This window comes from Muscardinus avellanarius, assembly GCF_963383645.1.
Source record: "Muscardinus avellanarius genome assembly, chromosome: 2".
Lineage (NCBI taxonomy): Eukaryota > Metazoa > Chordata > Mammalia > Rodentia > Gliridae > Muscardinus > Muscardinus avellanarius.
In genome coordinates this window covers 134,922,538-134,934,550 of record NC_137787.1, presented here as the reverse complement: position 1 = coordinate 134,934,550, position 12,013 = coordinate 134,922,538, and the positions used below count along the sequence as shown (strand labels likewise).

The following is a 12,013-nucleotide window of genomic DNA, read 5'->3' as shown; positions in this document are numbered from 1 at the left end:
AGGATTTCTAGTTGGGATATTAATATACCTTCTGATATAGCATTTGGAAATATTTTATCACATTCTATTAGTAACTGTTAACTCTGTTTACATTGTCTTTGGATATACAATATTTTTTTTTATTTTTTAGGGAGTTTGTATACTCTTCTGTTGCCTGTGCCATTGAAATCATAACCAAGAAATCACTACCAATTTCAATGTTGTGAGGTTTTATGACCCAGATTTTCTCCTAAAAGTTTATAGTCTTAAGATTTATATTTAGATCTTTTATCTATTTTGAGTTAATATTTGTATATGGGATTAGGTAAGGGTCCAATTTTATTCTTTTCCATGTAATTATTATTTTTCAACAATATTTAGTTAAAAGATTATTATTTCCATCACCAAATGTTCGTGGAAACCTTGTCAAAAATAACTTGACAATATAGGGAATAATTTAGCTCTAGGCTTTTATTTAACCCCAATGGTTTATATATCTGCCTTTAGAATTGTACTACACTGTTTCAATTATTGTAGCTTTATATGGTTTGAAATCAGAAAATATATATCTTCTAACTTTGTTCTTTTTCAAGATCATTTTGGGTACCTAGAGTCCATATTCCATATTAGGATAGATTTTTTTTCTGAAAAATAAATATATAAATATATGATAGTTTCACCTAAAAAAATAGAAAAAAAATATTCTTTGGTAAGAAAGAAAGCAAAAAGAAATATTGAAATGTTATCTTTAAGTCATCAAAAGCTTGGTATCAGACAAATGAAACTGCTATGTGAGATTATCATTTTTAATTTTGGATAAATTGCTATAATACTAGATGTCAACCACTAAGCCAAGCATGGGAGGGAGGGATAGGGAGAGAATGGGGTGGGGATCGGGTGGGGGCTGACTGGGCAATGTGTGCATGTATGTCTACAAAAGTATGTATCCCACAATGATGTATGAATACAGTGCACCAATAAAAAAAAATTAATAATGTTTGAAAGTTATCGAATCTCTCATGACAATGGATCCAAACAGCACTATGCCCCCCTTTATGCATTTTCCAGAATATAAGACTAAAATTTTTTCAGGCTCTGTACCAGCAGTCTTCAGGATGACATGATGAAAAAAATGCTCTTTAGACTTTATTTCTGGTCTCAAAGAGGTGATAGGGGAGAAGGCAAGAGAGCCAAATTCCCAAAACAAAACTCAGTTTTTCTTTTATTTTACGTTTTACAAGGTCATGATCAGGTCATCAAGTTCTTGTTTGTCTAGCTATAGAAGTAGAGCATTATATTAGGAATGTTCTAGAAGGTAAGTTTTTGTCTGGCAATTTTGCAAGGGCATTGGAGATCTATGCCTCAGCTTTCTCCTTAAGGAGGCCTTCCCTCCTTCAGCAAGGCAAATACAATTACAGAACAGAGTGAAGTAGTTGAGATAGCAGAGATGCATCAAGATCACTGGAGTTAGTTCCCTCAAGAAAGACTCCCTTCTACACTCTCTAAAGCACATGATGTACTTAAGCATGTTGATATCAACCACTAAGCCAAGCATGGGAAGGAGGGATGGGAGGGAATGGGGTAGGGCTAACTAGGCATACATGCATGCATGTATGTCTATACAAGTTTTTTATTCTATTATGATGTATGAATACAATACACCAATAAATTTTTTTTAATTTTAGAAGTCTGTCTTTCTTGAGGGAACGAAGGACAGCCTTCTGCCAAAGCTAGCAAGAAGCCCATAAATCCTTCAGCCAATACTTTTTAGACTTAAAATAGTTTCACACAAAATTTCAAGGGTGCAAGTGGCCTACACATGATTGTATGCCTCATACATAATAAAGAGAAAGCCAGATAGTAAGTCTTCTGAGGCTGGACCATTATACCATCTCACAACTTTCCTATCAGTGAAATGAGATAATTAGCTTGTACCAGAGAATTCAGGAGTGCAGGTTCGAAGCAGCTGCGCTGGCTTAAGAGACCCTGTTTCCAAATAAAAAGTATAAAAATAGGTCTGGGAGTGTAGCCTGGAGATAGAACGGTTTCCAGGAACCCCAGTACCACCAAAAATAATAAATAAATAAATAAATAAATAAATAAATAAATAAATAAATCTACCCAAATTGTGAAAATGTAAGAAAGTGTTACCATTGCCCAGTAATGATAAAAATAGGAGGAAAAACTCAAGAGATTCACTGTACAACATGATAACTGCAGTTAATAATCATGTTTTTATGTCTAAGAAAAATACATTTTAAATTCACCAGAAAAAAATGCAATGCATATGTTAATTATCTCAATTTATAATTACATATATTTCAAACTTTATGTTGTAAACCACAAATATATACAACTTGTCAATTTAAAATTCTAAAGCCATGCTGGGCATGATGACGCACACTTGTAATCCCAGCATTTGAGAGGCTGAGACCTGGAGGATCGCAGTTCGCAGACAGCCTAGGCTACTTAGTGAGGCCCTCTGCAACTCAGTGAAAACCTGTTTCAAAATAAAGAATAAAAAATAGGGCAGGGGGTATAGATCGGAGGTCAAATGCCTCTGAGTTCCATCCCCGGACCTGCAAAAAATTAATTAATTAATTAAAAAAATTCTAAAGCCAAACAAAGTTGTGGGGAAGAAAAACATGAAAATTAATAACAAAAGTCAGAAAATGAAAAGTGTTACCAGATGTTACATGTAAATTGCTATGGTGTTTCACTGCATAAAAGGTCACAGTTCAGTGAAAGAATTAAGGAAGATCATGCAGAAAAAAAAAAAAAATTGTGCTCTTCCCAGAGGAATGTATCTCAGTCAACACCCTAATTGTTATAATCCAAGACAACTATCACATAATTTAGAGAAATGAAGATTTTTTTTTTTTTGGCTTACAGTTTTTTGGAGGTCTCGGAGATTGGTCAGGCCTGTTCTTTGAAAATCAGGGTATGGGGGTGGGAAGTAGAGAGAAGAGAGCGAGAATTTGTTCTCAAAAAATGGAGGCCTGGCCGGGCGTGGTGGCGCACGCTTGTAATCCCCGTGCTTAGGAGGCAGAGACAGGAGGATCACGTAGGTTCGAAGCCAGCCGCGCTGGTTTAGGAGACCCTGTTTCCAAAAATTAAAAAAAGAGTATAAAATAGGTCTGGGAGTGTAGCCCAGAGGTAGAAGGACTTCCAGGAACCCCAGTACCACCAAAAAAAAAAAAAAAAAAAAAAAAAAGGAGGCCTGAAACAAGAGAGCCAGCAAGGAAAGGAATTTTAAGACAATTTTTAAGACAAAAGCCCAGTCCCTAAAGCCACACCCTAGAGACCCACCTTCTCCAACTACATCCTAAGGCGTAGGTTGCCACCCAGATAATCCATTACCTTGGAGTTATCTACAGAGGAGGATATAATCCCCCTGACTCAAATACACCAACTCTAAACATTAACACGTGCACTTTCCAGGGCACAGTCTATATCTAACCATGACAGATGGATTAGCAAGACATTAATAAGGAATAATGAAATTGACATTTTCTCTATGACTTCATTTAGCAAAATATTCAAGCTCTTCATTCATCAAAATTGTTCTTTTAACTCTCATTGTTTCACTGCAGTTCATCTACAAAATCATAATATAACTAAAATATGTTCCCCACCAGTGAGTGATAATAACATCTATGTGTTAGCACTGAAAAGCTGAAAGGACAGGCTGCCACCAGGACCCAGCCTGGAAATCATTTCCTCACAGCTCCCCCAGGCAATATTGCAGAAGTTAAAAACTAGCAAACAGCACTGGACATTAAAGAAACTAAAGAGTTAATACCATATCATACTTCCAAAGAATTTACTGAGAAAGAAAACATATTGAGTTCAGATTCTCTGAGAATGTACTGATTTGGTTTAATTTTGGTCTATTTATAGGAGGCAAAATTATTTCCAACTGAATACATGTACTTTTCACTAAAAAAATAAAATAAAATTTATAATTACCCAGAATCAAGATACCCTGAAGCAGATTCTGACAGCAATTTCACGTATATTCAGGTTTGAGATGTATCCCATGATTATAATTATTCTGAAGGTGAATTTCAGTAACCGTTCATCTTTATTCTCTGAAACCATCCTTGGACTTGTCCTCTTATGCCTGTCTTAATAGTCATCAGAGTTTCTAATGCTCATCAGGAAGTCGTGACTTTTTGACTTGAGTCTTGCTGAAGGAACACAGCTGCTACATTTCTAATTCACTCTGAAAAAGCACACAGGTAGTCCAGATATTTAGGAATGATTCATTATTACAAACTAAAGCCATGAGAATGATACCATAAACTAGCATCTTTATTAAATTTAAACAGCTTGTAAATATTTTTTCTTAACCCTTGTAGGAGGTAACTTCTACTAAACTCAAACATAGAACTCTTACTTCCTCTCCATCCCTGGCCTTTAAATAGGTTTTTTATTGGTATGCTCTTACCAGTATTGCCAAGGCAATGGGCTAAGTAACTTATTTCTTAGACAAGTGGTGCCTCTTTGCCTCCGGACAGTTCACTTCCTAAGTGTAGAGGTCAATAATCTACCTGGCTTCCACCCTATATTTATAGCTATGAAATGCCTTAGGCAGATTCACTGTGATTTTGGGGGGTTTTGTCTCTACATATTTTTAGGGCTAAAGGCTTTACATTAGAGCCAGGCGTGGTGACATATGATTGTAACCCCAGTACTTGGGAGGCTGAGACAGGAGGATTCCAGGTTTGCAGCCAGCCTCAGCTACTTAGGCCCTCTGCATCTTAGTGAGACTCTGTTTCAAAATAAAAAATAAAAATAGGGCTGGAGGTGTAGCTTGGCGGTAGAATGCCTCTGGGTTCAATCCCTAATACCGGAAAAAAAATGGCTTTACATTAGGAGAAAGAGCAGAACTCTAACCCCCTCTCCATCTCTAGCCTTTAAATGGATTTTGTACTGGTATGTTCTTATCAGCATTATCAAAGCAATGGGCTAGTAACTTATTTCTTAGCCAAGTGCTACCTCTTTGCCTCTGGACAGTGCACTTACGAAGAAGTGCAGGGGTCAGTATACCTGGCTTTCACCCTATCTTTATGGCTCTGAAATGCCCTAGGCAGAGTCACTGTGATTTGGGGGGTTTTAATTGTCTCTACATATTTTTAGGATAAAGGGGAGGGAAGGAGAGAGGGAGGGAGGGAGGGGGAGAGAGAGAGAGAGAGAGAGAGAGAGAGAGAGAGAGAGAGAGAGAGAGAGAGAGAGAGAGAGAATTCTGCACTGTAACAGCTGCCGCCCATCCCTGCCTGAGTGCCTGTGCAGCACCCAGGCTCTGACTGACTTTTACATTTCGGAAATTAATACCAGAGCAATTTTCCAATACCGAAACAATGGGACAGCACAATGACTCTGGTGGGTTCTTGGCTTCCACAGCAAAAAGAATTTCAACATACGCCAGTCAGAAATAAAAGCAGAGGTTTTAATTTAAGTAAAAATATGTGTTCAGAAAAAATGCGGGCCATCTCAAAAACATGAAGGTGATTGTGAGGAGAGAGGCCAAGAGCTGCAAACGCTGCCCCCAGAGTGTCCATAAGCTGCCCCCAAATGGCCCCAAGTGGCCAAGGGCTCCTCAGAGCTATGCTTTTTTTATAGGGCCCACTAGAGAGGAGGTGGCCAGGAGCACAGGGATGATGGGCTTCTCCTTTGAAACTTTAGGGAAACAAAAGGTGGAGTTCCTTTTAGATAAAATAGATAATCCCAGGGTGTTCTGTTGAAGGTGTGACTTTTCTGGGGATCTTCCTGGAGGCAAACTAGGAACTTTGCCAAAAGGTAGCACTCTCTCAGGTTTAATTGCCTAAGAAATTTCCTGAGCCAGCCCATTATGATTTAGAAGTAGGGGCCTGGATTTTTTTTTTTTTAGCTGAGGCTAGCCACAAACCTGCAATCCTCCTGTCTCAGCCTCCCAAGTACTGGGATTACAAGCACAAACCACCATCCCCAGTTTATTCTTTGTTTTGAAACAGGGTCTCACTAAGTTGCAAAGGGTCTCACTAAGCAGCTGAGGTTGGATGCAAACCTGCAATAATCCTCCTATCTCAGCCTCCCAAATGCTGAGATTTTAAGTGTGCACAAACATGCCCGGCTTATTCTTTATTTTGGAACAGGAACTCACTAGGTTGCAGAGGATCTCACTAAGTAGCTGAGGCTGGCCACAAACCTGTGATCCTCCTATCTCAGCCTCACAAGTACTGGTGGGAGGGTGGGAAGTCTACTTACATTTTACGCCTGGCTTTCCATAGCCTATATCTTGTTAGTAACTAGCCTCTACAAACTAAATTGGAAACCCTTTGTTGTTTTAAAATGTTATATTATTAAATGATGCAAATGTACAGATTATATGAAATTACATGAGGAACACTTGTGTTCAGACTGTGAGACAGCATGAAGTTTGATATTTTGCCATATCTATTCGTATTTTTATGAATAACTAAATGTTGCCAAGAGTTGCAACCCCTGCCATCCTATTCTCTTTCCCTCTCTAGAAGTAACTTTCATTTGGATTTGGGTTTGTCTTTTCCTGATATTTTTTTCATGCAAACATTTTTTTTCTTTCCCTGCCTTAGGTAGGGGGAGAAAGAGGTACAAAGTCCCCAATGAGAAAGAAGACAGTTACCAAGAGGCTGGCAGTCCCTAGGGGCGAGGTTCTGGGGTCTAGCAAGGGGTTGACTTGGTTATTCCAAGTTACAGAAGTTCTAATGGAATTTGGGAAGTGCCTAGTTTTGGTGAAAGTAATGGTACAGGCGGGAAGACAGACCTGGGTCCAAGCAGGGGAGTTTATTAATAGACAAGGTCAACTAACAGTTATGCAGGAATTGGGAGTGGGGGAAGAGGAGCAATGAAGGCCCTGAAGGTCTGTTGAAAGAACTCCCCAGACAAGCTGTGGCAGGGCCCAGATGGGTCAAATATGAGAGGGTGGGAGAAGAGGTCTAATTACATTTTTTTTTTAATAGGGAAGCAAATTCTGGAAGCCAGAAACCCAAGTCAAGCCCAGACCCTAGAGCCCAGAGGGAATCGACACACCCTGGGCAGGAATCTTCTGTCCTGGCCACCTGTGCCTTCTGGGCCCCTGGCTTGAGTCTGTATCATACCCACCCTGATCCCTTGTCAAAAATACAAATACAATATGACCGGGCGTGGTGGCGTACGCATGTAATCCCCGCGCTTGGGAGGCAGAGACAGGAGGATCGCGCAGGTTCGAAGCCAGCCGCGCACATTGGCTTAGGAGACCCTGTTTCCAAATAAAAATGTAAAAATAGGTCTGGGAGTGTAGCCCGGAGGTAGAAGGGCTTCCAGGAACCCCAGTACCACAAAAATAAATAAATAAATAAATAAAAATACAAATACAAAAACACAGAGATATATCTTTAATGAACAAAATTTTACTGGGGAATAAAACTAAGATTGTAATACATGGCACACACACATGTACAGGCCAGGATGGGGTGTCCAGAGCAAAGGAAAGGTTAGGGGTTCTATTAGGAAGGAGAAATCAACGCAAGTTATTCTGCACAAAAGTTCACTAGCACTTTCGGAGCTGCTGGGAGCAGTGGCAGTTACTATGTAAAGTTAGTCTTAAGGTCATAGCTGGCAGTTTTAGCATCAGTTGCTGAGTAAAAATAGTCTTAAGACAAGCTGTTTCCTCGGATGGGCTCTGTGAGATCTCTGAGCAGGCAGCAGTGTTTCCTCTGCTCCATTTTAGAGATGTATGACAGGCAAGGCTCCCTTCTGTGTGAACTTTTCCTCTCCCAAGAGGGAAGGCAGCTCCCCCAGGTGGAAGAAGGCAACTGTACAAGTCATGAGGTCTAAATTACAAATTATAAAAGAATACAAAAGAAGGACAACCCACGTTTCAAACAAAGCCTGGATAAACCTACCCTCCCCCTCTCTAACTCCCATCCTTTAAAAAGAGCTGAGGCAGGTCAGGCTTCTGCCTGGGGTGGACACAAGGACCAGGTCCCCAGGTGCCAGGAAAGGGCTGGCGGGGGGAGCTGGAGGGGCAGCCAGCTGGAGCCTCTCCAGGAGAGGTCTGGCAGAGTAAAAGAGATGGGGACAGGCAGGGAGGGAAGTTGAGGGTCAGGAGGGTTGGTCTTAGCTTTTTGCTCGCTGGCGGCGTCTGACCATCCGGTTTCTCTCGGGTTTCCTGAACTTGGTGAGATGTTAGCTTTTGAGGCTAGAAAGGGGAGGCCTGGGACTTAAGGCAGACCTCGCCTGCGGGACAGATAGGCGTCTCCTGCTAATGAGTTCCTGACCTCCCAGATCACCAGGCTCATGCAGGCCATGGCGTCCTCTACGGAGTCGTGTTCCTTTTTCTGGATGGTCTGGTTGAGGTAGATGGACGAGAGGTTGCGCAGGGACTGCTTGTAGCGGAGGCGCTGGGAATGCTTGTAGAGTACCGCCGTATCAACCACCTTGCTGTGGATCATCCTCAAGGCCAGCAGGTCGCACTCCAGGCTGTGCCCGACGAGGATGGTGTCAGCGTTGAACAGGTCCAGCAGGACAGCCTGGACATCCCGCAGCGTGGTGCTCGTGAAGGCAAGGTCTTCCTCGGTCACCCCCGAAAACCTGGTGTTGTAGTCGATGATCTCGTTGTCCGGCTTGACAAAGGTGTCGTAAACTATGCGCTTCTCAGCATCTACCACTGAGACGCGAGTCAGCTCCAGGCCTTGGACGGTGTAAGACATCTCGCAGTCCAGGGCGTAGATTCCCGGGTGGCCATCTTCCAAGAAGTGCTTCACCGACGTCTTCACGAACCCCTCCAGGTTTTCTTCCCTGCCCTCGTGCACGTGATGGATGGCTACAGAGCAGCCCCCGGGGCCCGGGCCCGAGGAGCAGCACGTGTACCGTTTGCCTTCGCGGGTATACACTGGGGTCCGGCGGAGCCGCCCCCAGTGGTAGTGGCAGATGTCCTCCGCGCGGATGCTGTGGCCGGTGTAGGACACGCTGAACTTGGAGCCACAGCGGGAGCAGGTTCGGTGGGAGCCCTGGGGCTTCTCTTTCTCCTCGGTAAAGAGGATGGCAGCCCCCGGCTTCGTTGGATGCGGGAAGGGGTAGCCATTCTCCTTGAGCTCCTTCTCGGAGAGCAGGTAAGACCCGCGGCGGAGGCGGCTGTACAGGGCCGCCCTGCTGAGCCCCCGCACGAGGCTGGGAGCGAGACCCTTCAGCAGCTTGAGGGTGCTCAGCGCCGCGCTCACGTAGGCATCCTGGCTGGGGCTGCCATCGTAGGCCGCCTTCTCGTCGGCCTCCGCCTTCTCCTGGGCCTCCTGGCGAGAAGGGGTGAACTTGACGTACTCCTCCAAGAACAGGCTGAGGTAGAGTTGGCGCTTATACGACGGGACTTTATCCTCAGGCTTTTGGGGGATGACGAGCTTCTGTAAAGACGGACTGGGAGCGATTCTCCTAGAGGTATTCAATGGCACGTCGTCTGACAATCGCATCTTCTGCAGCTCTCCCTCTAAAAGCGTGGAGTTGTTGTTGACTGCAAAGGTCTTCGTCACATTTGCGGAGCTTGTGGCCGAGTCGCCCAGCTGAGAGACACAGAGGGTGCTCTTCTCTCCCATAGAAGCTATGGTGTCGAACGAAGACGGCTTCTCACCTAGGGGCGGGGTAGGCGGCACCCAGGAGGTTGGTTTCTCCTGCCCTGGTGGGGTTTGTTGGTAGAACCCCCCCCCCAAGGTGGTCGGGGAGCTGGCGGGAAACACAGCTGGACCCCACTGCAGGAACTCACCTTGGCTGAAATCAGGTCCCGAAGGCTGGGAGCACGTCTGGGGCACCCCCCCAGGCTGCTGTCTCTCAGGGGTTAGATGAACTGCCGGCCCTTCCATCTTCAGAGCTTCTGGGAATCCTGATGGGAACCAGCTCATCCCGTCTCAGAGGCCTGGAGCTGCTGCACCGTCTGGCTCTCCCTGCTGCTATGAATACCAAGGCTGTGGCCTGAGCTCTTATATAGGCCTAGGTGGAGCTGTAATCCCTAGCTTCTCACTGGATTAGCACTTTAAGAGCCAATCAGGCACCACCACAAAAAAATCCAATTATGTTTAGAGGAACTCTAGTTTAGTAACCATTTTCCCCTATATTACATGATTAAGTACTCACAAAGAGAGATGCACCAACAAATTCCTCAAGTATTATAGATATAGAATGTCCCCTGAAGAGCTCATTTATTGGTGTTTGAATTTGATGTAGTTAAATCATGAGGATTTTAACTTCCTTAGTGGATAGAGCCATTATAATAGATTTATCTGGGTGTAATCTAGGTCAGTAGGGTGTGACCAGAAAATGTGGGCCCCTGAGGGTGTGACATCAGGGTGTGTGCTGGTATCTTTGAATCCCCTTGCTTGTTGGTTCTCTCCTGCTTCCAGCCTCAGTGATGTAAGAACAGAGCCTTCCTCTCTTCCTCTCTCTGCTTCCTGCCACTGTACCATAAGATCCACAGGCCCAAATCTCACAGGGACTGAAACCAAAATCTCCATCTTCCTTCCTCTGAATCATGTGGTCAGTGGATTATGGTTTACATCAATGAGGATGTTGACCGAGACACCAAGAGAGATGTCACACTCCAAGGATGGACCTAGAAAGTAGATGCAGATTCCTCCAGAACACTACCCTCACTAGCTGTCCTGCAGATAAATTCCATGAAGAGCACTTTGATGGAAAACTCTTCTTATTTATTTATTTTTTATTTATTTGCAGTGCTGGGGATGGAACCGAGGAGCATTCTACCTCTGAGCTACACTCCCAGCCTATTTTTTATTCTTTATTTTGAAACAAGTTCTCTCTAAGTTACAGAAGGCCTCACTAAGGAGTTGAGGCTGTCCTGGAACCATGATCCTTCTGTCTCAGCCTCCCAAATGCTAAGAGTACAAGCATGCACCACCACGCCCAGCTGGAAAATTCTTCTTATTATGGCAATATAGCACACACTATATCTTAGGCAAATATATTTTCTTAAAGTATTATAATGAACATGTTGTATTGCTAATAGGATAGCATGTTCATGTCCGCATATTTTCATTCCTTTCATCTAAGACATTTGTCTGCTAATATATGTAATATATATAAATTTTAATTGGACCACTTTGTGAAAATATTTCAACTTAATTAATTCATCAATATAGCTTTCCATCCCTGAAAACTAAACCCTCTGAATGAAATTTTCAGGCACTAGAAATAAAGAGCTGACTCCAACAGTAATTATGGGGAATGCTCACTAGAATTAAAAATAAAGTAAAAACTCCAGCAGAGACTGGAAGTCAGAGATGTTTAGAATGCTCGCTGAAAATGTCTTTTTTAAAATTTTTATTGGTGCATTATATTCATACATCATATTAGGGTAAAAAACTTGTGTGGACATACATGTACACATCACCCATTTAGCCCCTACCCAATTCCCACCCCATTCCCTCCCCATCTCTCCTTCCCATGCTTGGCTTAGTGGTTGACTTCAATATGTTTAAGTACATTGTGTGTTTTAGAGAGTTTCCTTTTTCCTCCCTCCCATCCCCTCATTTAGGTTGTCTTGTTTGCTCCTCTATAGGATTTCCTTTTTCATCTAGAGTTCCTCCTATGACCCATTTCTCCTTAGTTTTCACATAAAGACATAAAGGCATAAATACATTTTATATAACTCATAATTCTTTAAAAATACTTTTCTCAAATGTTCTGCTTTTCTTCTAGGAACAGAAAACTATTTCCTTGACATATTTTCAGGTAATATATTGGAAAAATCCAACTTACTTATGTAGAATGTTTGTTCCTTTTTTTTTTTTTTTTTTGGTTGTACTGGGGGTGGAACCCAGAGGCTTTCTACCTCTGGGCTATACTCCCAGACCTATTTTATATATTTTATTTAGAAACAGGGTCTTTTGCCAGGCATGGTGGCGCACGCTTGTAATCCCCGCGCTTGGGAGGCTGAGACAGGAGGATCACACAGGTTCGAAGCCAGCCTCAGCTACTTAGTGAGGCTTTCAGCAACTTAGTGAGACCCTGTTTCAAAAATAAAATA

The 12,013-nt window shown here is 42.9% G+C and overlaps 1 protein-coding gene across 1 annotated transcript; it reads right to left on the bottom strand.

The window, feature by feature from the left end:
• Positions 1–8,204: 8,204 nt before the first annotated feature.
• Positions 8,205–9,872, bottom strand: LOC308258819 (exonuclease GOR-like; the record flags this gene model as incomplete). The annotated part of the gene is made up of 1 exon (XM_080689445.1): positions 8,205–9,872. The coding sequence occupies one exon, from the start codon at positions 9,870–9,872 to the stop codon at positions 8,205–8,207; it is 1,668 nt and encodes a 555-aa protein (XP_080545571.1).
• Between the last annotated feature and the right edge of the window lie 2,141 nt (positions 9,873–12,013).